General features: G+C 41.3%; 1 protein-coding gene across 3 annotated transcripts in view; it reads left to right on the plus strand.

Annotated features, from left to right (window-relative positions):
* LOC148029539 (histone-lysine N-methyltransferase ASHR1-like) overlaps positions 1-27,747 on the plus strand; it is a 128,485-nt gene extending 100,738 nt beyond the window's left edge. The window contains exons 8-14 of one of the 3 annotated variants that reach the window (XM_087688395.1): positions 9,089-9,193; positions 9,269-9,335; positions 9,458-9,583; positions 9,727-9,839; positions 9,948-10,017; positions 27,090-27,153; positions 27,271-27,746. In XM_087688395.1, coding sequence (XP_087544521.1) covers positions 9,089-9,193; positions 9,269-9,335; positions 9,458-9,583; positions 9,727-9,839; positions 9,948-10,017; positions 27,090-27,153; positions 27,271-27,436 — 711 coding nt within the window. In that variant the 3' untranslated portion in view covers positions 27,437-27,746. Of the gene's footprint in view, positions 1-9,088; positions 9,194-9,268; positions 9,336-9,457; positions 9,584-9,726; positions 9,840-9,947; positions 10,018-27,089; positions 27,154-27,270 lie in introns of all 3 variants that reach the window. The other 2 variants (XM_087688396.1, XM_087688397.1) reach the window with 2 other exon arrangements.
* The last annotated feature ends 204 nt before the right edge of the window (positions 27,748-27,951 follow it).

Consider the following 27,951-nt stretch of genomic DNA (forward strand, 5'->3'; position numbering starts at 1 on the left):
TGTGAGAGCAGAGGATCGAGATACAGCCAGATTCAGTAGACAGTGTAAGAGTGAGAGAGACAGAGTTGAAGCACGACACCCAAGAGAATAGACTGAATGAGTGTAATCTGAAAGTACAAAGTACAACCCTTAAACCTTAGGGTTGTAGGGGGGTGTTCACACTCGACACACACTAAGTGCCTAAATGTGTGTAACATAAGCACATAAGTACATACGATAATAAGACCATAAGTCTGGGGGAAAAAACCTCTCCTACCAAGAGTAAAAAGTGCCCCAGTGTCCTACTGATCACCGACACTCCCATATGAGCGTAGGCGTAAGTAAGGCGTGAGTAAAATACCCAACAATTCCACCTGCAAAGGACCAAGAGGAATGTAGAGGAATCTTTTATAATAGAGCAGCCCATGCCCTGAAAATCCCTTTGAGTTTGTTCTTGGCTTTGATGTAATTGTCTCCTTATGTCCTTGGTGAATGAGTCTCTTGTAATTTCCGTCCTCACCTTTGATAAGAATCCAAAGTCTTCTGGGGCTTTGTTGATAATTGTCCTTAACTTCAATTGCTCAAGTTTCAAGTTTACTAAATTTTATTGGTCATGGGCTTCATCGCCTTCTTTTGGTGCTAGGTAGGATCTTTAAGATAATGCATTTGGCTTTCCTTGTTGGTGGCCAAGCCTATAGGTAATGATGAAGTCAATTTTGAATAGAAAGCCACTCCATCTTGCTTGGTGATAATCCAAGACACGAGAAGTCATAAAATATTCCAAATTCTTGTGATCTATATAGATAGTGATCTTATGAAGGGCACCTTTTCAAGTAGGTATCACCATGTCTCCAAGGATTCCACAATAGCTAGAAGTCCTTTACCGTGAATTTCATAGTTGATTTCTACGCTAGAGAATTTTCTCAAGTGAAAAGCTACTAGATAAACTTGATTGTCATCATCGATCTAGGATAGAACAGCTCCAAGTGCAAAATTTGAGGCATTTGTCTTCATGATAAAGGGCTTCAACAGATCTGCATGGATGAGAATGGGTGCTAAGTTGAAGGCTTGCTTTTTAATCTTTGAAAAGCTTGTTCAGCCTTTTGATCCCATACAAGCTTGTCCTTTCCAGTTAGGTTGGTTAGAGGGTAGCAATATGAGAGTACTCTTTGATAAAGATTTGATGAAAGGTTACAAATTCCAAAAAGCATTAAACATCTCACGTAAATGGAGGAGTGTCCCATTGTAGAATAGTTTGTACCCACTTAGGGTCCATAGAAATTCCCTTCTTAAAAATGATATATCCCAAAAAACTCAACTTTAGTTTGATGGAAAGAACACTTTTAGAGCTTTGCATTCATGCCTACTTCTCACAATTTATTTAAGACAATTTTGACGTGATGCTCGTGCTCCTCTTGATTCTTGAAAAAAATCAAGATGTCATCCAAATAGATCACAATAAAGTCGTCCAAGTATCTTGAAAGATATCATTCATTATATGATGGAAAATTCTTGGATTATTCGTGAGGCCAAATGTCATGACAACATATCCAAAATGCCTATATCTTGTGCGAAAAGCAAAAAGATCTATCTTGGTGAAGACTTTGGCTGTCCCAAGTCATTCAAGGAGTTCTGGAATCAAGGGAAGAGGGTAGCGATTCTTAATAGTAATTTTATTTAGTCCTCTATAATCCACATACATATAGAGGGATCCGTGGTTTTCTTGACGAATAGAATTGAAGCACCCGTTGGAGATTTTGAATGACGTATGAATCCCTTGGGAAGATTCTCATCAATACATTTCTTGAGCTTTGCTAATTCATCTTGGGTTATCTTATAGATAGGGCCAAAAGGAGGTTGAGCTTTTGCTTGCAAATCTATTGCACAATCATAAGGTTAGTGTTCCAATAGCATATCCGGATTCTTCTTTTCAAACTCATCCTTGAGCTCTGTATATTGAGCTAGGAGTGTGTCTAGGCTTTTGTCGTTTGGCTTCTCCATTGGAATTGCATAAATAGGTATCTAGGCTTTTGTCCTTTGGCTTCTCCATTGGAATTGCATAAATAAAAAAGGATGGATTCTTCTTTGCTTGACGCATAAACACCTTTGCTCCAACGTATATTGATTGAGAATTCTTCCTCTTATTATTTTGCACTTGGCCTTGGTTCAACCTTTCTAGACCTTCAATTAATGTCAAGGTTATGTAATTCTAGCCAAGGTAGCCCAATAACAATGGGACTATTTGGGCAATGGATAATGTTAAAGGCTATATCTAATACAAGACTCCTTAGGGTAGCTTTTATGGGTTGAGTCTCATACTTGACATCTCTCAAAGCAAGAGGTCGACCATTAATTACTTCTGCACATACCGGCTTTGCTTTCCTTAGAAGCTATATACCATGTTGCTGTGCAAATTTCTCGTCCATGAAGTATGATGTTGCCACAAAGTCTAACAAAGCTTGTATGTCTATTAGTCTTCCCTCTAGGTGAATCTTTATTGGTAACATAAAGCTAAACGTTGGATCCACAGATAGAAGGAAACCTTCTTTTAGGTTTCTTGAAGCTTTGTCTAGCCGCATGGACATCAATGTTTCGTGATAGTGATGGAGCAGTGGCACTATGAATTCTCATCCTTTCTTTGTTAGGACAATATTTAGCTATGTGTTTCGATTGGCCGCAATACATGCATAATCCAATAATGCGCCACCTTTGTTTTTCTTGAGCTGTCGATGGCTTGAATGGCGTTATATCAATTTGCATAGGCTCTACCTAGATACTTGGTCTTCTTGTGGGCGGTTGGATCTTCAAAAGTCTTCATCATGCTTGAATTCAAATCAGCTCCTCGATGTCGTTATTTTCTTCTTTCAAACAAACAGTTGTCACATTCAATTGCTTGAGAGATAAATTCACTAAGTGTGTGCATCTTTGGCATAGTGAGCAATAGATCTTTAACATCATCTTTTAATCCCTGATGGAATCAACTAGTAAAATAATCCTCATGCCATGTTAAATCACATCTGGGTTGCTGAAATTCTAATGTACATACCGAGACAGGTCTCGTCCCTTGGCATAGATTTCTAATCTTTGTTTCAAGTACTCTTCCTCTATCTACATCTCTAAATTTGGCAGAGAACTCTTGTATAAAGGCCTCAAAATTATATAGTAATGGTGATTCATTCTCAAGCAAGGAGACAAACCAAGAGAGAGCTATACTTAAGAGAAGAGTTCCAACGAGGCTGACCCGAGAAGCATCATTTGGGGAATGATCTGGTTGCAAACATATAAACAATCATACTTGTTGAAGGAAACCTCTAAATTTTGACCTTCTGCCATCAAATTTCTCTAGAAGACTAACCTTTGGTTCTTTCCTATCTTAATCATGAAGGTTGCCAATAGCTGATGGACCTTTGGCTTGATGTAGGCTTATCCCTTGAATTTCTTGAAGCTGTCATTTTAGATCTTGCATAGCTAAGTCCAAAGCTTGTGGTTGCTTTGGTTGTATATTTGCATTACTTTCTTGAAGCTCTTGGATTTACTGTTGGATGCTTTGTAAAGAAGCAACAATACCTTCCATCATAGACTCCTTCACGACTAGACAAGATCGTGGTAGGAGAGTCTTGCCAAATTGTTATGAGCATGGAAAGTGCTCTTTGAGAGCGAGGAAATTGCTCACATAACTTACAAGAGAAGAACTTGAAAGAGAAATTTAACTAGAACTTGATTGTGAGATAACTCGATTACAAGAGAACTTTATTACAAGAGAATGCTCACAAGAGTGTGGCTTGATTACAAGACAAGACTTAATACAAGTCAAGACTAGAACAAGACAAGAACTGGAAGAGGGGTTACCTCGTAGTAGCCTCACAACTAGTGTTGGCAAGAAAGGGCTTGTAGCCCATGATCCCTATTTATACTATAGCCTAGGAGGTTAAGGGGAACACATGTCATCACAAGAGGATGCCACATGGCATGACATCATGTCGACACATAACATGGCATGCATGCTCACACATGGCATGCTAACATGGAACTATGAACTGTCCCAATTTGCATAAACCAAGGGCTGTCCTTGAGTGAGCGTTTTCTAACAGTCATGCATAAAATTCAAAAATCACCAAACTTTTCTTATCTATATCTAGGATATATTGCCATAGAAATTATACCTCTTCTTAGAAGAGGTCTTAATGCTTCTTGTATAGTAGCAATATTAGATACTAGGCATAATGAGTTCATGGATATGATTGTAGGATCATTAGTTTCACGCTTTCTAATGGTCCTATTTTCTTCAAGTCTAGTCTAAATTATGTAATTTCAGTAGAACATTCTTATCTTTGTGATATGTTAATCCTGTATACTCACGCTTTTGGTCTAAATATGAAGACAGCTTCTGCACATTTAGCCATTCAATGTTACATGGTTTTCTGTTGCATGTCTTTAGCTATTCCTAGGGTCATAGAAGGTGTTAATAGTGACAAGGATAAAGGGAAAACAACAATCGTGAAAGCTAATAAATCCACTCAAAGATTTCTACGAGAAATAATAAATTGGTTTGAGATCAAAGTTCCTCAACTATGGCAACTTGATATAAGTTCTTTGTAGAAGAAAGAGCTTATGCCTCAAACTTTGAAGATTCAAAGTAGCAAAGGAAAGTCATTTATTATTCCTCAACTTTCATCTTCTTCTAACCAGCTTTTAGAGAATACTGCAAAAAAGTTGGTGCTAAAGCTAACTTTGAAAGTTTTCCCTTCCTAGAAGGCAGTTTCTGTAAAGGTCTTTGCTTCTTCAAGTTGCAGCCATCCTACCATCACTAATGGCATATGTAAACACTGTTGCAAGCTTATTGAAAACACAATAGTGAAAGTCATTAATGCCACTTCCTTTGGTCAGGGTCAGATGGGTCCACGGATTCCAAAGCCAAGGTGGCGTGGGCGACCATCATACGGCATCGGTCAGAGGGAGGGCTTGGGATCATAGACCCAGAGTATCAGAGTATGGCCCTCTTGGACAAGCTAGTTGCCCGTAGCCTCACACCAAGCGGGTAGACCTAGAAGGTCTTATTGCAAGAGGGCCTTCAGGACTGTAGACCAAGGTTTGGCAGTGAGTGGAGGCCGTCCCTAAGATGGATCTTCACGTCAGCCCAGATCACCCCCCCTAGATCACCTTTCCTATGCAGCTTACTCCGCGTGTGGCAGGGCCTCCGTAAGGCCCTAATCCAGAGCCCCCTAGGCTGCCAAGAAGAGATAGACCGTTAGCCGGTGATCTGGAACCCCCAGGTCAAAGATCGGGAAGGGGCACAGATCGGCAAGCACCCCCACATCCAGTGGGCTGGTTGGGAGGCTGGCCCGGCTCGTACCATCAGCACATGGCGGGAGGTGTACAGGATGGTGGACAAGGAGGTGTTGTAGCGAGGTTTAGGTTGTCAGAGAGAAGTGGAGTTGAGGAGAAGGGAGATAGACGCAACAATACCTCTGGAGTGGCTTGCTCCCCCGATTCGAGAGCCGATAGAGCCCGGGGAGGTATGCTAGGTTTTCACCAACAGGCATCCCTCTACAAGTGGCAGTTAGAGTGGGCGGCACCCCGCAGGGGACTTTCTTCGCCGTTCAGGAAGGGGGGCCTCTAGCCCTTGACAATAGACAGCAGGATGAGAGGATAGCCACCCTTTCATGGAGGAGGATTTGGGTGGTGGGCCTTTAGGGGAAGACATAGCGACTGGACCCCTATGTTTTTTGGAAGGAGCTCAAGGAGTGGCGCCTTTGGATTTGGGAGGGCAGACCACTTGATGAGCTGGAGTGGAATCCAGGAGAGTGGCTATGGCCGGCCACTGCGGTCGCCAAGAAGCTACCCAAGTTCCTAGAGTACACTACCAGGAGTGGCATTTACGTACTAATGTAGGAGGATATGGATCAGGCGCCATCACATAGCAGGCACTAGGTGGAGCACAGCATCACTGAGCCTTTCCGACAGACCTTCTGGCGCCGTCTATGGGATAGTTGGAGACCGAGGAGGGTGTCATATTTCTTATGGCTGGTGACACATGGAGGCTTGGCTTGCCCAGATGCAAAAGGAGGGAAGTTGTAAGCGCTGCACACAGCAGCCTCTGGAAACCCCAAAGCACTGCCTTTGGTCATGTGAGAAGGCGCAGCTCGTGTGGAGAGGAGCATGCCGCATCCTTCGCAGTATAGCACCCAGCCTTGGATGTATCTCATGGGGAGCTTTCTGTTGGCAGGTAGTCAGCCAAGGCTGTCACCTTCTGTATGAGGCCGGGATGCAGGACATGATATTCATTATTGAGGCAAGTTCATGCACAATGGTCAGTTTGGAGGCTCTACCCATCCACCAAGTATTGGAGCCCATAGCAAGCCGCTCGGAGGTATGGGAGATCTTAGGGAGTCTTACTAGATGGCATATCTGGAAGGTGCAGTGTCAAGAGGCTTTCGGCGGAGAGAGACTTTCTGTACAGATGACCTTAGCAGAGCTTTGGACCTCCATCATCCACTCCCTCCGCGGCCGTTGGAATCAGTTGCAAGGCGAGTCCAGGGCCCGTTAGGAGCTCTGTTGTCATTTCATGTGCACTTGGGGCGGCCAGGACCTGTTTTTCATGATGCAGGGAGGCAGCCCCATTTGGCGATACATCCCCCCCCCCCCCCCCCCCCCCCCCCAAATGGCTTCTTGCCCCCTCCCCCCCCAGACCACCTTGAGAGGCTTGTATACATGATGTATCTGTGACTTTGCATCAGCTCCAGCTAGTCTATTGAACATAAGCACTCCGTTGTAATCAGTTTTTTTGAGTAATATAATCAGCCACATTTTACTCGCAAAAAAAAGAAAGTCATTAATGCCATAACAAGTTTGATTATGATGGTCATCAATACAATGCTTCACCGTATCTTTAGTCAGTTCATGGAACTACTTGGACAGCAGAACTTCAGAGTATAAACTGGACCCATGTTGCAATTTCTGGTATGATAGAAAGATTAGCAAAAGTTTATATTCTTCGCTAATATTTACAGCAACACGTACAGAAATTGGAGGCAAAAATATATTAGTATCAATCAACTCAAACAATGCAAGTCCAATTGCAATCCACTAACACTCCTAAATCTTCTACTTCTCTTCTAAGTGGAGCTGTTGCAGTTGTAAATTTTTTCAGAAAAATGTCTGGAGAAAGGATGGGAACACTTGTTCAGTACCCTAACAAGAGGTTCTTTAAATGTTCATTCAGTCATCCAAAATTTGGTCAAAAGTAAAGAACATGGCAAGGATTCTCTTTTAACTTTTTGGGTGTATGATTCCTAAGCCTCCTCTAGATCTAGGTTGCATAATAACATCCCAAGGCACCTTCACAATGGTTGGGTTCCCGTATCCTCCTAACTAAATAAAGTTCTTGATGAGGTGCTTTACCTGGCTAATGCATGACCTAGAGAATGCCAAGTAGGAAGTGATGTTCACATGGTTGCAAGAAGAACCTGGTTGCATAACACCTTCAGCAGTTTGCAGTTGTGAAGTGGTCAAAATCTTCTTTGGACAAGAAGGAAAAAAGTTTGTGATTGGAAACAACATTGACCATGTACTCACAATGATAAAAGATATTTCCATTGCAAATATTCATACCTTGTCTTTGTGCAGGGTGCTTTGTTCGGATGATATACCCAAAATAATTTGTATTTCTCTCTATCGCTTGCCAAACTTTCCATTTGAGGAGTGAAATTCTTGAGTGAGGCTACACATGCCCCATGTCTTTGAGAGGAGTCTGAAAAAATCATGTACAGACTTTAGTGCCAGAACTTGTAGCCTTCGAGCCATACTTGACTTTGTTTCGTGTTTGAGCCATGCACATAGTGCCTTTGGCCATGCTAGGTCATTTACTTCTGAGTTTTCAGTTAGACATGCCATGATTAGAAACATGTACCTCTTCTCGTATTCTCTCTTTTTAAAAGGATTGTTGTAACAGAACTAGGCATTGCTTCTATGAGGAAGACCTTTCTTATGGCATCACATTTTTAACTGGCCAGATCTTCAGGTAGGACCTTCGTATGGGTTTATGCAATCACCTACGACCCAAGGGGGGCTTGCTAGATATTTTGTCCTTCCCGTGTGAGAACACATCTTTGTATATAAGAGTATGTATGTGTTGGTTGGAACACCCTCAACACCTTCTTGCATTAAATAAAGTTCCAAGGGGTAAAGGAGAGGGGTAAGACCCTTATTTGTCAGCATGTATCAACGATTTATCAACATGATTATTAAGTTCACATCCTTGCTTACTGTCTTCTCCCTCTTTTCTCTCACATTCACCCACACTTGTTCTGTCTCCTCTTTTCCATGAGTTGATCTATCCACCACTGTTGACATTGCCCAACACTTCTTTAAAGGGCAGTAAGGCATGTAGTCACTAGTTGATAGTCATTCATAAAGTTCGGACCCTATGCTTCAATTACCATGCCCATGATGAACTCATTGTGTGATACATATTACCAAATATGTCCATGTTGCCTCTAGAGGCTTAGCATTGATGATGCAAGGGATGATAGGATCTCGTGCTGATATGTTGATTGTACACATTGTTAGCTTCCTCTGTCATACTCTTTCAACTTCTCTTTGTATTCCCTTTTCTTTGATGGCTATCTCTTATTACCAGAATGTTTCATTTCCTCTTCCTCTTCCTCTTCCTTTTTCATCTTCTTCTCATCTTTCTTTTCTGTGAATAATTTTGATACCAATTTTCTTTGTGGTGAAAGTGATATTTTCGCTTTTCTCATGCTCATAGTGCACAGTCTTTCATCATGAAGAAGCTTCTCATCTTGAACTTCCGAATTTGGTAAATTATTCAGTCTTCACTGTGTTTAGCTAGCTAGTATAGTAACCCTTGGAGGGAGGATGAGTTGTGGTGCACTCTGTATAGTTATCTTTATGCATGGATTTTGTTCAATGTTGTCAAATTGTGTTTCAGTAACCAATTTGTGCATTTATATGTGGAACCAAATGTGTTCATTCCTTTTGACCTTGGTTTTTTTGACCGACTTGTCTACTAGTAGAATCTTCTTGTACAAATACATTGAGAGGGTTTTCTTACTTTGACCTCATTGCTTGATGCTGTGGGGATTACAAGGTTACTGTAAGTTATGTGGATCTAGGTGAACCCTTGCCAATTCGCCAGAAGTCCTTGAAGGAGCAGTATTTTTTTGATTGTTGCTGTCCACGGTGTTTGGATCAGGTAGAAATTTTTCCTTTTATGTGTGCTAGTCTTATTAGTTATTCTATGTTGAAGGAAAGTCATGTTGCAATATAGGATGATGGTCGTTTGGAGGAACTCAAATGCGTTAAGAGAAAGTGCAAAGGCATACTGTTACCTGATTCAGGAATTCTCCTTTCCCACGTTTTGTTCTTCAATGTATTTGGCTTGTTTTTATAGCTGAAAGGCTTTTATTTTTAGAGTCTAGTTAAAAAAACATTGCGATTTGACAGCATCAACATTTTACAGGAAATTCAGAAATTATGATTTGTCAGACTTGTAATGACAGGCATGACAAAAGAACAGTGTTGAAACGTATGGAAGACATTAATGCATCTTCAACTGAAGCTACAGGACTTCTATGTGCTGGTAGTATCCTAGTTGATGCAGCAAGTCTTCATCTAAATGCTAGCAGGTTTTGCAAATTTGTTGTGACAAATAACAGAAATGATTTTCCATCAACTGCAATTGGCACACACTTCTATAATAATTTTCTATGTGGACCTTAATGTAAGAAATGGACTATGTTCATGCAAAACATTTGTTTGAGCGTGTGGAACAGCTTCAAACACAATTGTTTCAGAAGTATTCTATACAAAGACTTAAAACATATGACAACTTACTGAAGGTACAGCCTTTCCTCCCCTCTCCATAACCATTGAAAGGAGCCATATTGCTATAGCTTGTAGTTAGGCATTCCAAAATGCTCATGGATTTTACCTGGTCTTGTTCTCAGGTTTGCATGGCTTTAGAAGATTGGCCAGCTGCTCTTGCATATTGCCACAAGGCTCTTCCAGCCTATGAGAGTAAGTTGATATTCATTTTCTGTTTTTCCTGTGAAAATACCAGGAAATCTTGCTTGTGTACGCTCTTAAAAGCAGAACCATCACTCGCCATGTTTCTAGGAGTTGTGCAGTTTTTCTAATGTTGACTCTAATTGTCAATTGAGGGATAGAAAGGGGGATAGCCATTAGTTCCACTACATCAGTTTTCTCTTATTAGTTGTACAGAGCAGGACTTACAGAATTTGGGTCGGCATGGAGAGGTGGTGACTAAGGGCAGTATTATGAGACATTTGGGCTATCCCTTGGGGATGAATGTTTTCTCCAAGAAGTTGCTTTAATGGATCTCCACGTGCATGTCTTTTCATGTGTGTCTTAAAGTGGCTCAAACAATTGTGGTGCCAGTGATTTCATATTATTTGCTAATGCTTCCTTGGTCAAAGACCAGTTTGCATGAAATCACTCAGTATATTTGCTTTGTGCTTTGGAAAAAGGATTCAATGCAACTTTGCATTTCTCAGATCTCTTGGAATCATCTCTATAGCTATTCCAGATGTGGAGACTCGCATGATTGCTTTTTGATGGGCTTTGTTTGAAGCTACACGTGTTGGCCAATAGCCTTGGGTGCAATTTCATAGAAGGATAGGAGGGATAGAAAGGGGGATAGCCATTAGTCTCGCTACATTAGTTTTCTCTTATTAGTTGTATAGAGTGGAACTTACAGAATTTGGGTTGGCATGGAGAGGTGGTGACTAAGGGTAGTATTATGAGACATTTGAGCTATCCCTTAGGGGTTGTGAGATGGAAGGATCGAGGTGCAACTTAGATTCAGTAGACAGTGTGAGAGTGAGAGACAGAGTTGAAGCACGACACCCAAGAGAATAGACTGAATGAGTGTAACCAGAAAGTACAAAGTACAACCCTTAAACCTTAGGGTTGTAGGGGGTGTTCACACCCTACACACACTAAGTGCCCAAATGTATGTAACATAAGCACATAAGTACATACGACAATAAGACCATAAGTCTGGGGGAAAAAACCTCTCCTACCGAGAGTAAAAAGTGCCCCAGTGTCCTACTGATCACCGACACTCCCATATGAGCGTAGGTGCAAGTGAGGCGTGCGTGAGTCAAATACCCAACAAACCCCCCCTAGAGTGAAGAGTGATCAAGAGTACAAGGATCATCCGCCACCAAAGGATATCAAATTTAAAGCATCGCGAAATGCTTCAAATTTGTCATGAGGAAGAGCTTTGGTGAAGATGTCTGCCACATTACTGGTGGTAGGACAATAGACAAGGCTGATATCACCTGCATGTAGCCTCTCTCTGACAAAGTGATAATGAATCTCAATGTGTTTCGTGCGAGCATGAAACACTGGGTTCCGTGCCACTGCAATGGCACTTTGACTGTCTCAGTGAACAAAGGAGTAGGCTCCGTAACAGATACATCCAAATCAGCTAGCAAGCGTCTAAGCCATACGCATTCAACTGTGGTAGTGAAAGCTGCCTTGTATTCAGCTTCACATGGCGATGTGGCAACAGTGGATTGTTTCTTGCTAAGCCAAGAAATGCAAGAAGAGCCAAGAAAGAAACAATTGCCACTAGTGGAGTGACGTGTATCATAATCACCAGTCCAATCAGAATCACTGTAAGCATGTAACTACAGTGGTCCCCCCTTGGCATAAAGCAACCCAAGAGAACGAGTACCCTGCAAGTAGCGAAAAACACGCTTGACAGCTTGCCAATGTGACATACGTGGCTGATGCATATACCTGCTCAAAGCTGAAACTGCAAACTGTATGTCCGGCCTAGTATTGCATAGATAGATAAGACATCCAACTGCAGGAGCATATGTATGTATATCAAACAAATCACTGTCATCATGTAATGACAGTTTCAATCTAGGTTCCATGGGAGTGCAAACTGGCTTGCAATCCTATAAGCCAAACTTCTCAAGAAGCTGCCCAATATACCTTGACTGTGATAGCCCAATACCTCGAGCATCATGTATGAACTGGATGCCCAAGTAGTAATGCAAAACTCCCAAGTCAGACATGTCAAAAGTTTGCTGCAAATTTTGTTTGAATGCTGAAATCTGATCAGCATGTTTTCCAATGAGCAAAAGGTCATCAACATAAAGACATATAATCAGCATAGATCCCCCTTCTTTACATACGTAAAGGGTAGACTCAGATGAGCTGTTTAGAAACCCCTGACCAAGCAAGAAAGCATCTATTTTTGCATATCAAGCTCTAGGAGCTTGTTTCAAACCATATAGTGCCTTTTTGAGCTTGCATACCAAATGTTCGGAGCCTTCAACTGCAAAACCAATGGGCTGCTGTACATAAACTTCCTCTTGAAGTTCCCCATGTAAAAATGCAGTCTTGATATCTAGCTGATGCACTGTCCAACCATAATGTGCAGCCAAAGCAATCATAGACCTGATGGTCGTCATATGGGAAGTAGGAGCAAATGTCTCCTCATAATCAATGCCCTTTTTGTGTGCGTAGCCTTTAGCTATAAGCCGTGCCTTGTATTTATCAATGGATCCATCTGCTTTCCTTTTTAGTTTGTAGACCCATTTTGTTCCAATGGCTTTCTTCCCAAATGGCAAGGACACCAAATCCCAAGTTTGATTCTTAGTAATAGAATCTAATTCAGCTTGCATAGGTGCCATCCAATGCACACTGTGTTGTGCATCCTCATAACATTCAGACTCTTCATTATCAAAAGTACTTGCTGCCATAATAAACTCCATGGTATGTGCTGAATCATGCAAACGAGTTTGCCTTCTAGTACGACCAGCCATGGGTGCATCCAAAGGACTATCTTGCATAGTCTGCAAATACCATCTAGGTAGCTGTCTAGCATCCTGACTGTGTGCAAGCTCTTGCTGAATTTCAGTTTCAGCATGATGCTGAATATTCTGATCAGCCAATGGCTGAATTTCTGCACTTTCCATAGGAGCAGCTGGCTGAACATTAGGTTCATTTTCTGAAGCTCTAGCTGAATCACCAAAAGTAATGGGCAGCAGCCCTTCAAAAACATCACGGGCAGCCTGATATGTGTCCAAACCAGCCAAGGATAATTCTGATTTTTCATCAAAAACAACATCCCTGCTGACAAAAACCTTCTTTGTAACGGGATCATAGAGTCTGTAGCCTTTGCTCTCATTGCTATATCCCATAAAAATGCACTTAACAGCCTTGTTGTCCAACTTTTTTCTAAGTACCTGTGGAATATGGGCATAGGCAAGACACCCAAAGGTACGAAAGTGACCAACAGAAGGTTTACGGCTGTTCCAAGCCTCAAAAGGTGTGATAGTCTTCAAGGCTTTGGTAGGGCATCTGTTCAAAATATGGCAAGCACACATGATTGCTTCCATCCAAAAACTATGAGGCAAGCTCTTTGCCTTCAGCATACATCTGGCCATCTCCATGAGTGACCGATTCTTCCTCTTTGCTACCCCATTCTGCTGTGGAGTATAAGCTGTAGTATACTGATGGACTATATCCTTCTGCTGCAAAAAGGAATTCAGCATAGAGAACATGTATTCCCCCCCTCGGTCCAAACGGAGAGTCTTAATCTTGCATCCAGATTGATTTTCAACAAGTGCACTGAAAGCCAAAAATGCATCATACACTTCTAACTTCTTTTTCAAACAGTAGACCCAGCAAAAATGTGTAAAGTCATCAATGAATGTCACAAAATAATAACAACCGCCCAATGACATGGTCTGCATAGGCCCACAAACATTTGAATGCACCAACTGCAATCTAGTTGTTGCTCTGAAAGCAACATCACGAGGAAATGAGAACTGATGCATTTTCCCCAAAATGCATCCCTCGCATAAGTGCTCAAGAGGTCTCTCCAAGAGAGGTAAGCCATCCAGCATCTGAGTACGCTGCAAAAGCATCAAGCTGCCAAAGTTTACATGCCCCAAACGAGCATGCCATAACTCCGCTTGTATCATAGCAGGAGTAAGAGTGGATGTCAAGTATGCCGATTGATCTACTGAAAGAGGATCCAACTCATATAAACCATGACACAAAGATCCTGTCAAGACCAAAATCATGCGTTCTTTATCTCTCACCATACAACGGTCATCATCAAATGTGACTTGCAAACCACAACGTGCCAAAGAAGAAATAGAAAGCAAATTCTTCTTGATTCCAGGCACAAACAAAGCATCCTGCAGGCGGAGAATAGAGCCATCAATGGCTGTGAGCTGAATCTCCCTAATACTACGAACAGGGTATGATGCATTATTGGCACACTGTACTGATTTCCCAACGGGAGGTGCACTAACTGAAGCAAACAAATCTCTGCGAGATGTAATATGTCTAGAAGCACCACTGTCAAAGAACCAAGTGTCAGCATCCTCTGTAGAGCTAAGTGCTCTATCGGCCCAAGAGATGTCATAACTGCAAGTGTAAAAACAATAGTCCCTGTCCACAACAAAGGACGCGGACTCACTAGCAGTGGAAGGAGTAGTAGAAACAGACATTCCTGACTCCTTCTCTTTGGCAATGCGCTTCCTGCACTCAGTGATATAGTGGCCGGGCTTCTTACAATAATGACATTTTCCTTTTTTAGCTTGCGTCCCCCCTTGTGTCTGATTCTGCGATGTGCCCGAAGTGCCAGAGCTCTATGGAGCATTTTTCACCTTGCTGTTTTTGCCTTTTTGTCTTGCCACAAAAGCCTGCTCAGAGACTATAGCATCCACACCACTATTTTTCCGTGTTTGCTCCTCCTCTAGAAGCAAATTAACCAGCTGAATAAAAGTGAGTGGGTGCTCAGCAATCCTCATGGTGAGGTTCAATGCAGTATGAAAAGACAAGTACGAAGGATGTAAGGAATTCAAGGTGGTGGATATCAACTGTACATCCGAAAAATACTCATCTACATTCATGAGCTGCTCCCTCAAGTCCTGAATCTTATTTAAGTGATCCTGCATAGAATCACCCTCATGTATCTTGAAAGTTTCCAACTCTTTCTTCAAGAAAGAGATTCTAGTCTCATTCTTTCCTGCAAACATATGCTCCAAAGTCAACCATGCATCTCGTGAAGAAGATGCCGAACGGATATGAGGTACGATGGACCGCTGAACTGCCAGAGCAATCAGTGACAAGACCTGTGCATCACGTGTATCCCAAGCTTTTTGAGCTGCAGTTCTTGGAGGAAGTGGTTGAGGTGGAGCGGGCTGAGGTCCCCGTTGTCCACGTGCGCCATGGGGAGGAGGAGTAACGGGAGCTACAACTCCTGGTCGAGTTTCCTCTCCACTGACATAATCCCATAAATTCTTGGCCACTAATACATTCTTCATCATGAATGACCAAAGCGAATAGTTGTTTCCGTCCAATCTGTCTTCCTTGGATACATACGTAAAGACATCACCTCCCTGATTTGCCATGATGACAAATTTCCAAAGACAAAATGAGCAATGTCAAAGCAGTATGGACTGGAAATCTGCAAATTTCCAGAAATTGCAGCAAACACGCTTCTGCAATTAATGTGCAAGGGTGTACTCTGTCAAAAAACTGTCTTTTAATGACGCTTCCCAAGGTGCAAACAGTGCACTGCAACACTGTTATATCAAAATCCCCAAAATTTTTGCCAAAATTTCTGTCAAAACAGTCTTTTTGTGACTGTACCAGCAGTTCATATGCAACTGTCCTCAAAATACACAAAAGCCCCAAAATTTCTGATGATCCAGTCCAGAAATTTGCATCAAATTTATCCCACACCTGTGCTATGCCTGTGGTCCCTGCTGCGTATGAACCTCCTCTGCCAGAAATTGATTTTTTTTTTTTTTTAATTTTCTAAATTACCTGACGTGGATTGCAGGCAAACGGGGCAGTGTGGCAGGTCGCTGGTCAGACGGGGCAGTCAGGTGGGCTGTATGGAGCGGACGAACAGGCAAATGTCAGTGTTGACGTGGACTGCAGGGGGCGGACAGAACGTGTTTCGTGGCATCTGCAACTGGCGGAATTTGACGACGACTTGGCGCCTAACTGCTGACTACGCTGGCGTCTGACGAACGAACGGGATGACAGTCGACTTAGGCAGCGTCGTGGCTGACGTGGACTGCGGGGCAGACGGGCGGCCGTTTGGGCGCTGACGAACAGCGCACTGGCAGACGTCAATGCCTGCAGCTGACATGACGCCTGACGAGACTGACGTGGCTGCGCAGACGTTGCGCCGGAGACAGGTTGCGTGCCCCAAGTTAGCTGGAGACGTCTGCTCTGTAAGCTGGAGGCAGGAAGCGACGTCTGACGAACAGCACTGGCATGCTGAAGACTGATGACTTGGAGCACACGCAAAGCAGAGGTGGCTCGAGTGTGGTCAGGACTGCACGCTGCAGGCAGGAGCTGAGCTCAGAGCTGTGCTCTGATACCAAATGTGAGATGGAAGGATCGAGGTGCAGCTTAGATTCAGTAGACAGTGTGAGAGTGAGAGACAGAGTTGAAGCACGACACCCAAGAGAATAGACTGAATGAGTGTAACCAGAAAGTACAAAGTACAACCCTTAAACCTTAGGGTTGTAGGAGGTGTTCACACCCGACACACACTAAGTGCCCAAATGTGTGTAACATAAGCACATAAGTACATTCGACAATAAGACCATAAGTCTGGGGGAGAAAACCTCTCCTACCGAGAGTAAAAAGTGCCCCAGTGTCCTACTGATCACCGACACTCCCATATGAGCGTAGGCGCAAGTGAGGTGTGCGTGAGTCAAATACCCAACAGGGGTGAATGTTTTCTCCAAGAAGTTGCTTTAATGGATCTCTATATGTGTCTGTAGTTCCTCTTTGATCATAATCTTGTCAAGCAATGGGTGATATATCAACTTTCATGGCAAGGCGAGATTTCGAGCTAGGATGATAGAGTGCAGTGAAGTGGTCTTATAGTAAGTTGGGTTAGCTTGAAGTGTATTGACTGTATGGCATTGCTTATCTGTGGTCATAAGACAACTATCATCGCAAGAAATCTCAAGTCAATACTTTTGCAACAACAGACTTGAGGAATGACAATTTTGCTCAAGCTCATCAAGTACTGATTGGTCTTGGATTTCGGTCGCATAAGCATAAGAAGGAACAAATCAGCATGATAGCAAGTGCTCCTAAGGGAGAGTCTAACATATTCCTTCTGAATCAAGAGGTTTTTATCGAAAAGATGTTCATTGTCCTCCCAAGTGGACAAGTTTGCCTATTGGAAATCATAGGCATGGCCTTTTCATGCGTGTCTTAAAGTGGCTCAAACAATCATGATGCCAACGATTTCATATTATTTGATATTGCTTCCTTGGTCAAAGACCCATTTGCATGAAATCACTCAGTCTATTTGCTTTGTGCTTTGGAAATAGGATTCAACACAACTTTGCATTTCTTGGATGTCTTGGAATCATATCTATAGCTATTTCAGATGTGGAGACTAACATGATTGCTCTTTGATGGGCTTTGTTTGAAGCTACATGTGTTGGTCAACAGCCATGGGTTTCTATCATGCGATTTTATTCCTTTGTACTTGGCTATTTTTACTTTTGCAAAAAGGACTCCTAGAGAAAAAAATTACGAACCCCTTTCCAATACAATATGTTTATTAGGAGAATACTAATGGGTGGTCTTTCTCTTGCCTTTGCATTGTCAAAATGCAATATTTCCAATAGCTCTTGCTTCTTTTTTTGTACTACCAAAGAAGAGATCTCTTGTCATTGCTTTCTTTCTTGCTTAGGAACAAGTATGGTCTCTTTTGTTTGCTATTTGGTGCCATGTGGTTGGACTTGCCATGCATCCAAGAGATTGGGTTTTTGAAAAGCCGATCGGTGGTTGTATGGGTCTGAGATCTCCACTATCCCTAATTTTGGTTGCTAGCATCTTGTCTCCCTTATTGGGAGTTACCTTGAGATTGAGGGATGGGGGTCTACTTTTTGGGTTTTGGTTATGTACCTCTAGCCTTAAGAAGATTGAGTGTTTCCTTGTGATTCACTCTTTGAGTTTGATTTTGATTTTGATTTCGAGCCTTCTTGCCTTTCCCTTATTGCCCCTTTTGAGAAGTGGTGACAAGAGTCCCCCTCTACCGAGTGAGTGTTATGAAATTGATCGAATAACCGAGGGTAACATAGTAAAACGTGGGTATAGTCGGCCATGAAATCACTTGAACAAAGTGGAAATATTTCTTTGGGAGTTTGTTTAGGAACAATGTGACCTAGTCTTTAGGGGACTTAGGAACTCCTGCAAGTAATAGATTACATATTTTGAATCTGTAAGTTCTAAGGTGTTTGTCAAGAAGCAAACATAAGTTTTATTTGTAAGAGGTTAAGGATTACATGTATTGTTGAGTAATTAGTGAAAAAGGCTACTTGGTGTATTGTTGTGTACTTGATGTGAAAGGTTACGGAAAACTTACTTGTGTTGTATTAATTTGGTGATAATAGCAGAGATCAGTGAAAATCCCATCATTGAGAAGCTAGACAAGAACAACTACCCATCATGGCTGATATTCAGCCAACTTGACCTTAAGGTCGTTCCAATCTAGCATCTTGAATTCTTGGCTCCCATGGTTAATATTGATACAATAGGTCCCATTGTGAGTTGCAAAGTGGTCACTTATGTGTTCCCACTGCTCAAACGCAAGGTCAAAATGCTGAAGCTATTAGCTAGAGCAACCCTTGCATTAACTTAACAATGGTAGAGGCATTATGTGCCTTCCAAGAATGGACAATCTCAGGTAGAACAAGATGAGAATCTGGTTGGGGCTGCAGCACCTAAACGATGTCTCATAAGTTCTGGGAGTCAAGGAACCATGTGGTGTAGTTTGACCCATTAAAATGAGTCTTGTTAGTAAATGTGTGCTTGGCTGATGAGGAGGAAGAACTTTGAGGTGTGGATAAGAAGGATAGGGGGGATGGAAAGGGGGATAGAGCAAGTAGGTAGGAATGGGATTAGGGTTTCTGTAAGGTGCCTATGGAGGAGGCATTGGAACCCAATAACCCTAACCAACCGTCGGTTGGGGCATAGTCACATAAGCGAGAAGGTCCACTAGGCACGGTTTCTTAAGGGAGTGCCTAGCTCTGATACCATGTAAAGAAATACTCGAACACAGAATACAAACACAATTATAGGACAATGCACAGATTGATAAAAGAACTTAGGAGGGTTAGGATAACTCAGAGATAATGAACACAAAAGATGAAAGAATAATGAATGAATAGATACAATGCTCAATGTAATAAACACACTATGTAGAGTGATATTGAACCTTGAACTTGTGTCTCTGAAGGACCGAGGTAGAGAATGTGAGGTGGAGAGAGTGTTGCACTTTGTATGGATCTCAAATCATGGTAGACAGCCTTAGGATGTGATCAGCAGCAGCAAATACAGATTTAAAGAGTTTGGATCAGGATCAACATGACTGGAACAGCACAAACTGTGGGCAGCAGGCAGAAGAGTGCCAGAATTTGCTGGCGGCAGCTGGAAAAGGTAAACACAGCAGTATGCTTCCCTTGCTGATGACGAGAACCGCAGATATGCTGCAAACCCACACTGTAGCAGACCTGAATGAATCTTTGATAGTGGGTGGTGGCTGGAAACACCTGATTGCAAGCTAAAAACTAACGCCAATCAGAAATGGCCAGGCAGAAGGGCTGGAAACTGTTGCCAACAGCTGATGGAGGGCTGGAAGTAGGCACTTGATTGATGGAGAGCAACTTGAATGGAGATATCCACTAGAAGGGGTGTGGACAGCAGAGAATAGGGTGCCAGCAATCTGCAAAAAGAGACAGGCTGAGTGGACAAGTTGCTGCCTCCTATTTATAGATGAGTGGATCCTCCCAAATTAGGGTTTGGCTTATAGTCCACATACACTCTCGAGGAAAGTTTGATAATAATTGATTTTTGGGGCTATAATAAAGAGCTAATTAGTGTGTAATGCATTTTTACATCTTGCTTGTTGGAAGCTTGGTCGATTGTCCGCCAAGAAGGTGGTGCTTGGTAAACTATCGATGCATGCAGGTGGCTCTCTTTGTGGTGTCCGGTTGCAAGCATAGGCAAGCTCTAAGCTTCGTGGCAACAATCTGGAAGTTCCCTTGTGTGGGGATGGCATGTGCTTCCACATGTTAATTGGCAATCTCGATTAGAGCATTCAAGATGGAATGCATGGTCCATTGGTAATTCAAGCCACTAGCCATGTGCATGACCCCCATAAAGAGATCTCAAGTGAAGAACCACATTTTGATGGCTGTAACTTCCTTCTTAATGTAAAACTTGATTGAAAACGGGGGAATGATGGATGCTAAATAGAAGTAAAATTTCAGCCACCTTGATTCTGCGTTTAAAGCCACTCTGATGCTATCCTGCTCTACGAGGGCCCACCACACTGTAGTAATATCATTCTTCAATCTCTCCCTCTCACGTGTTGATCCAATTATATTTTCTGTCTTGCTTTTTCATCATTCTCATCTCTCAACGCCACTACTCTCTTTGATCACCATGGATTCTCATGATGCACCTCGGTTTTGAGGCCCTTGTTGGGCGAGTGAACCCTAGTACATGGAGAATGGGCATTGTCTCAAATGTCTTTTTCTGTCATGTCAGATGCAGATTCTTCCAATCCTGAACACATGCATGGGCATTGTCTCAAATGTCTTTTTCTGTCATGTCAGATGCAGATTCATCACTTGTAGCGACTCTACAAATGCAACTTAAGGAAATGCAACAACTTGTTGAGCTTTGCACTCCCCACTTCCCATTTGTGTCTAGAGGCATGCACACATTGCTTCTTCAATTTGAACCTGATCCCTTTAAAGGGAAGTACATGATGAGATAAACATGGACTCATATCGGATGTAGATTCATCACTTGTCGCAACTTAGCAAGCGCAACTTAAGGAAATGCAACAAGAGCTTGTTGAGCTTAGCACTCCCCACTTCCCATTTGTGTCCAAAGCCGTGCGCACATTGCTTCTTCAATTCGAACCTAATCTCTTAAAATGGAAGGAGAACTATGATGAGATAAACATGGACCTATGGCCGGCCAAATTGATGGCATATTTTGATTTGTATTAGTTTGATGATGTGCAATGCTTTAGACATAATTAATTATAATATTGAGGAAGATGTATAGTTGGTGGGTGGGGCTATGTCCTAAGCTTGAGACTTGGGTGTAGTTCTATCTGTTTTTCGAAGCGATTTTCTAGTGTCAATCTGATTGAGTTTGCAAGTTATTTGAGATGGACATGGGGAAGATGTCCTTGGACTCATACTTCTAGGAGTTCAAGGACTTTTTGAGAAGGCAAAGGCCTTGGACGACCTATAGGCATTACTCTATATGTGTTTTTTTGGGTTGCGCTAGAGACTAAAACAATGTATTGCCAAATCTTCATAAATCATTGGAGAATGTCTATTGGTATGCAAAGAATTTCAAAAATACTTTGGCCTTGAGCATGGATGGTAATCGATGGGCAGTTCCCATCGCACTACCTTAATAGAAGAAGGACAACAAATGCAAGGTGACTTGTAGCAAAGATTGTTGTTTTAGGTACCATCAACGTGTTTGTTTTTGTGGAAACAAGGACTATTGACAAAACAAAAAGGTGAAAATAAGCTCTAAGGCATTGGTAAATACTATGGAAGCTCAAGCAATGTTTTTCAAACTTTTAGTAAAGGATTGCTTTGTCAATGCAGGTTGTCTTGTGAATAAGACAGAATTTGGCAACAAGTGGCAGGCATCGATCATTGTCACTTTATTCTTTATTCTTTTAGTGGCAATAGAATAAGAAAAGGTAGGTCACACATATTGACTATTCGAGTTCCCACATACTAGTATCTTTCTTTTTGCTTGAACCTCCAAAGCTCTTGCTCCCTTCTTGCTTTTGCTTGTGCTTCCAGTCCTGCTCCAACTTTCAACTGGTATCAAAGCAGACATTTGAGAAGCTTCATTGATCATTTGATTTAGCTCATGAAAAAGCTTCATTCCTTGTTCATGACCTTTTAAAGTTCATTGATGCAATTAATAGCCAACCAAGTTATGGTATTGTTCAACTATGACTCTACTCAACATTTTCTCTTCTCAATTGGTGCAAAAACTTCAACTCTAATGGTACCAATTGAGCGTGCATATCGTGTCTTTTATGTAGAGGAAGCGACTATGGATCATTGGGATTAGTTGGTGCCATGAATGGACCTTTGGTTCAACGATACTACAAGGCCTCGGACTTCCAACTCATGAGCCTTGACCATGTCAATGTCATCCTTGCATCTTGTGATTTTTTGATAGATTTTCCTCACTCTTTGTAGATTGTAAATCCCCTATAATCTCTTTTCAATTGATAGTGTTTTCTTCATGATCGAGGGTTGTCCGCCATTTAAGATCATTGGATCTAATGTAAACATAATATTAGCCTTGGAATTTAGCGAGTGTGTTTTTTATCGAGATGTTGTTACTTATGTATGTTTTATTGAAAAAGTTAAATCATTGACATTACAATGTAATGCTCCTATTTTTAAATAATGATGTTGATCATAATTTAGATGTTAGTAGATATTTGGATCCATTATTACCTGAATTTGCTAATGTCTCATAGTATATTAGATCATAGGATAGAGACATTTTCCAATAGCTATTCTGTCTCTCGGTAGCCTTGTAGGTTTAGCATGAAAGAGGAGGACAAGCTAGCTAGGTAGTTGCATGGCTATCTTACAAAGGGATTTATTGGACCTAGTAAGTCTCCATGGGGTGCATCTATCCTTCTGGTTAAAATGGAGGCGGCTTGATGAGCTTATGCATTGAATATAAACGTCTCAAAATAAGTATTCCTTGCCTTAGATGGATGACTGTATTGATTGCTTTGTGGTATGCAGTGTTATACCAAGATTTATCTTAGGTCCATGTGCCATCATATACGAATAGTTCTTGAGGATGTCCCAAAAACTATATCTTGTATATAGTATGGATACTACAAATTTTCAATCCTACCTTTTGGATTGACAAATGCTTCCGTGACTTTCCGACAAATGATAAATGATCTCTTTCATCCATATCTTGAGAAGTAGATAGTTGTTTTCTTGGTGACATACTCATCTATAGGAAGTCGTTGGAGAAGCACACAAATAATTTGCATATTTTTTTACGTCTCTTAAGGCGAGAACGCTTATTTGGAAAACTATTCAAGTGGAAATTCTTTAAGCACAGAGTTTTTCTACATTTTGCACTAACCATAACGTACCAAAATTACTTTGCAATTAGCTGGACTTCCATGTGAAATGGATGGAGCTTTTGCAAGACTTTCACTTTGAGATTCATTATTGAAAAGGCATAACCAATAATGTTGTTGATGCCCTTAGTCAAATCCCAAAAGTCAATGTTTTGTCTTCCTTTGAGATCTTCATTGATTTATATTTTTTTCTAAAGGGACATTGCCAAATTGACATGAGGATATTTTACAAGAAGATTTTGTACGAGTTTTAGGATGCAACAAGGAGCACTAGATATCCTAGTAGGCACAAGACTTTAGCCTTGGTTAACTGATACTTTTGTTGGTCACATATGAAGGATTTGGTTGAGTCTTATGTGCTTGATTGTCTATAGTGTCAACTTAACAAAGTTGATGGCATAAATAAGTGTGGATGTTACATCTTGTACAATTTCTCATCAAAAGTAGAGTAGCATCTTCATGGATATTGTAGTAGGATTGCCCCATATAAATTGAGGTAGAAATGTGGTAAAGTGGGTACCATACAAACTACGAAGTGTTTTGAATGCAATTGCATCATTTGCCAAATCAAGAACAAGGCAGATGTGACACACTTTACAAAAGACTCTAGAAGGTGACAATAGTGGATGCATATCTAACTTGAGTTAAAGACCGCACTTGGTGGTATCTGGTGCCAGTTGTTGGCCTAGGTCATTCATTTGGCCATAAGTGTCAGTTGTGGTACCTAACGTCAATCTGATGGTCAAAGATGGTATAGAGATACTCGGGAATGGAAGTTGCCTAGCCAATTTAATTATTGGTCAGTTAGATTATTTTTTAGTTCACTTTAATAATTATTAGACTAATTTTTAGTATTTAAAGATTAAAAAATAATATTTAATTATGAATAATGTTGGAAAAACCATTTGGGAAGGTTGCCACTTGTCAAAAATGCCCATACAAGATTGAAAAACGTCTTTAGATGCTAGAGAGAGGCATTTTTAGAGTATTCAGCCTACAAGAGAGAGGGAGGAGATGTTACTGGTCTGATTCTGCGGCCATTGGAGGACCTTCTGAGGCAGTCAGGGGTAAGAGAAGACCAATCAACAGGTGACAACATCTACAGGCTATTGAAACAGGGCAACAGCAGTAAATGATTGATTTTTTTCAATTCTTTGCATTTACAAGCTGTTCAGACAGAACCACAGCAGTAAATGACATATTTTTTTCAATTCTTTGCAAAGAAAGTTTGAATTTTCTCTCTCCTCAACATTCTCTCTCATCTCCCAGCCTTTCTACAACCTTGCTCCAAATATTGAAACATTGAGATCACAAAAGGTTGAGAAATTTCAGATTTCTCTGCTATAAATCCTAATTTGCAGAGCAGAAATTAGGATTTAGTAGCAAATTCGGGAAGCATGCCAGAAATTGGAAGCTCCAAGACTTGGATTCAACAAGGTTGAAGCTATTTTTAGCCTATTCAAGTGAAAGGACCAGAAAATAATTGAATTTTGGGCATTTTCCATCCCCATCAAAGCAAGTAAAGGCCAATTGATTGTCCGAATCAAGGGGCAAATCAGATTAAAGACTTGCTAGTCATTTTGAATAACAAGGTGAGTTGGAATACCGAAAGGGATTGGGAGAATCCCATTGTACATCAACTTCTTCTTCAATTAAGTTAAATAAATACTAAAAGGGGAGCCAGTTTTGGGGCCAACAGGGTGTCCAATGTCCAAGATTATATGGTAAAGTTTACTTTTCAATTTTGTGAATTTGTTAATCGCTGTAAATAGTGCTTAATCAGGTTATTTACCACCCTATCCGAGAAGGAAGGTTGGTTACAAGGAGAGCTTAGGCTAATCAACTATACCATCTTATGACTAAGGACCACCATTGGCTGGTCATTAAAGCCAACATTGTTTGGGGCATGCACAAATCTTGTGATTGGTGGAAGTGACTATCATGGCCGGTTGGTTCAATAAGACACCGGACAAAAGTAAAGTCTTTCTTTGGTGTATCATGTTTGGTGGACTGTCTCTTGCTCCAACACTTGCAAAACGCCACATCTCAAATGGTGCTTGTTTGTTTTGCCTCACCATTGCAGAAACTTTTCACTAGCGTTTTCTTTCATGCCGTTTGGCACCGAAAATCTGGTCCCTATTATCTACTATTTGGCAGGAGATGGTTGGTATGTCATTGTGCCCCTTTGATTGGGTCTTTGCTCGGCCTAAATACCCTTCTCTAGCACAACCACATATGAAGATTCTATTTCCATTCCTTCATCTTTGCGGTTGCTAGCACAATTGGACATCTCGGAATGCTTTTGTTTTTTATTCCGTATCTAGGGTACAAGCTCACCTTGCAAAGTTGACAGGTCTTATACATTAGCAGCTTGACCTTATTCAGCACATTGATCTTGTTTCCAGGGATATCAATTTCTGCTGCTTCTTTCCCATGAATTTTGTACTCTTTTAGTTATTTGATCTTCTGTAAATTGAGGTTATGCATGATGGCCTAGAGCCATCTTGCATCTTGTAACCGTGTAATTCTGTACTTTTTTTGTAATTAATAAAATTACCTATTATATGAGAGAGAGAGAGAGAGAGAGAGAGAGAGAGAGAGAGAGAGAGAGAGCTGTATGCACAACTAAAAGGACAAAACTTAAAGCAGTATCCTGCACCATCATGCACAAATTGAATCGAAGTTGCGTGAATGACCTCTAGCCATGCAGCAGCTACATCACAGATAACAACTTTAGCTGTAATCATAGAAGCTACTTGCCCATAGTAATATGGAATGGGTTTTGGGGACAGGAACAGGAATGGGGACGGGGGCAGGAATTGCCATCCCCTGTTACCATGAGAGAGCACTCTAATATGGGGAGGGGATTGGGAGAGTATGGGAATGGGATGGAACTAGGATGAGAAGCTAGAAAATGGGCATCCCTTGTTACTATGCACTTTTCCACAATTGCAATGTCAAGAAGCTATTTGTGAATAACAGTAATCGAACCCATATTGTTTACCTTTGCAAATCTTAACTAAGAGGCAGCCGTGCACAATCCCAGCTAAGAACTAGGTAGGGCAGGCCCTATCGGCTTTTATTACCTTGTTTTGCCTCACTAAATATGTACGATGTAGACATGAATGCCAGTTTCCATTGTAATACCACAGAAGTTTTGTGACCTAAGCAAGTTACATAAGTCAGGCAAGTCATGTTAGTCTTGCATCTATTCAAGTTATGGGAATATGATGAGTCTTGTAGTGATCCTAGTCACGAAAGACACCATGTCTGGCCCATTGCCCCTGTGATATGTCTGGACAGTTGAGACCCAACCAAAGCTTCACATGATTTCCAGGTGGGGCTCTCCAAATGATTGCATACGACTGTAGTGTTGTCTCCCAGTCCGTGTGCAGCAGCCAGTGGCATCTTTAGGTTATCTTACGTGCAAGCATGAGGTATGGAAGGTTGTAAATAGTATTTGACCTGCAGCAAGGAGTCACAATCTCTGAAACTCACGAGTTTGGCCCGAACTTTTGCAAAAGTTTCTGAGAAGGAACATTTCCCCCTATTTTTCCAAGTAATTGCTCCCAACCTCACCATGTCAAGGCTTTAAAGTTGAAATCAGAAACCATGTGAAGGCTTTAAATTATCCGATGTTTTGCCTTTCTGAAACACACCGAGTGAAAGTTGTCTAAGTCAATTTTCTCAGTACGAGTTCTCCACAAAGAGGCCACAATTTTCTCAGGACGAGTTTTGTAAGTCAATTTCCTTGGCATGAGTTTTACTTGTCTTTCCATGTTTCCTCGGAAGTAAGCTTTAGATCACATGAGTTTGTGATCAAAGGATTGTGATATTTCATGCATAGAGTTTTTTTTGAGGCCATTTTATCTTCCCTTTTCAGGAGCTTACGTTCCATACCATCCCTTGATTGGGCTCCAGTATTACACATGTGGAAAACTTGCATGGTAAGGCGCTTCTCTATCTCATGGATCTCTCTCTCTCTCTCTCTCTCTCTCTCTCTCTCTCTCGCAGATAGACTTCTGTTTTTTATCTTTCTTCTAAGTTCTTTCTCTGCGCTTTAGGTATCTGGGGAAGACCCAAGAAGCCATACAGGCATACAGAAAAGCTTATGACATTTTGCGAGTTACGCATGGATCTAATGCAGAACTGGTGAAGACCCTTGTTCAAGCCTTACAAGAGGCTGAATTAGAAGCTTCTTACTTTGGCGGGAGGTTGAACCTTGAATGAGATGTTGACTAATGGAAATTTATAGAAAACATTCGAGAGTAAGCTTGTTATCAAGTCAAATACTCATCTGCAAGGCAGTAGTTATAAGAAGTCTACACTAGTCCCAAGTAAACTGTATTGCTAGAAATAGTAAAAGAAGATGGCAAGCAAGAGCATAACAAAGATTGCTTACCAATAAAGTTTTTCCTCTAAACCTTGCTTTAAGAGCCTTCATCAACCTTGTTAAAGACAACTGTTATATAAATACTAAAGAATGTTGGCCATGGGCAACTTAAAATTTGGAGGTACACAATCAATATAGAATGTAGATAATTCAGTTGTTTTGCATTTTCTCTTATTGCTAATCATGCACAAAGAGCACTTATTTAAATGGTACACACTATCAGTATAGAATGTAGATATTTCAATTGTTTTGTGTTTCCTCTTATTGCTAATCATGCACAAAGAGCACTTATTTAAATGGTACACAATTTTAGATGTTATCATTATCCTTTTAAAGACACATAATAGGGAAC

This window comes from Lygodium microphyllum, chromosome 11 (genome assembly GCF_053477565.2).
Source record: "Lygodium microphyllum isolate KBCC chromosome 11, Lygodium_microphyllum_v1.1.10, whole genome shotgun sequence".
Lineage (NCBI taxonomy): Eukaryota > Viridiplantae > Streptophyta > Polypodiopsida > Schizaeales > Lygodiaceae > Lygodium > Lygodium microphyllum.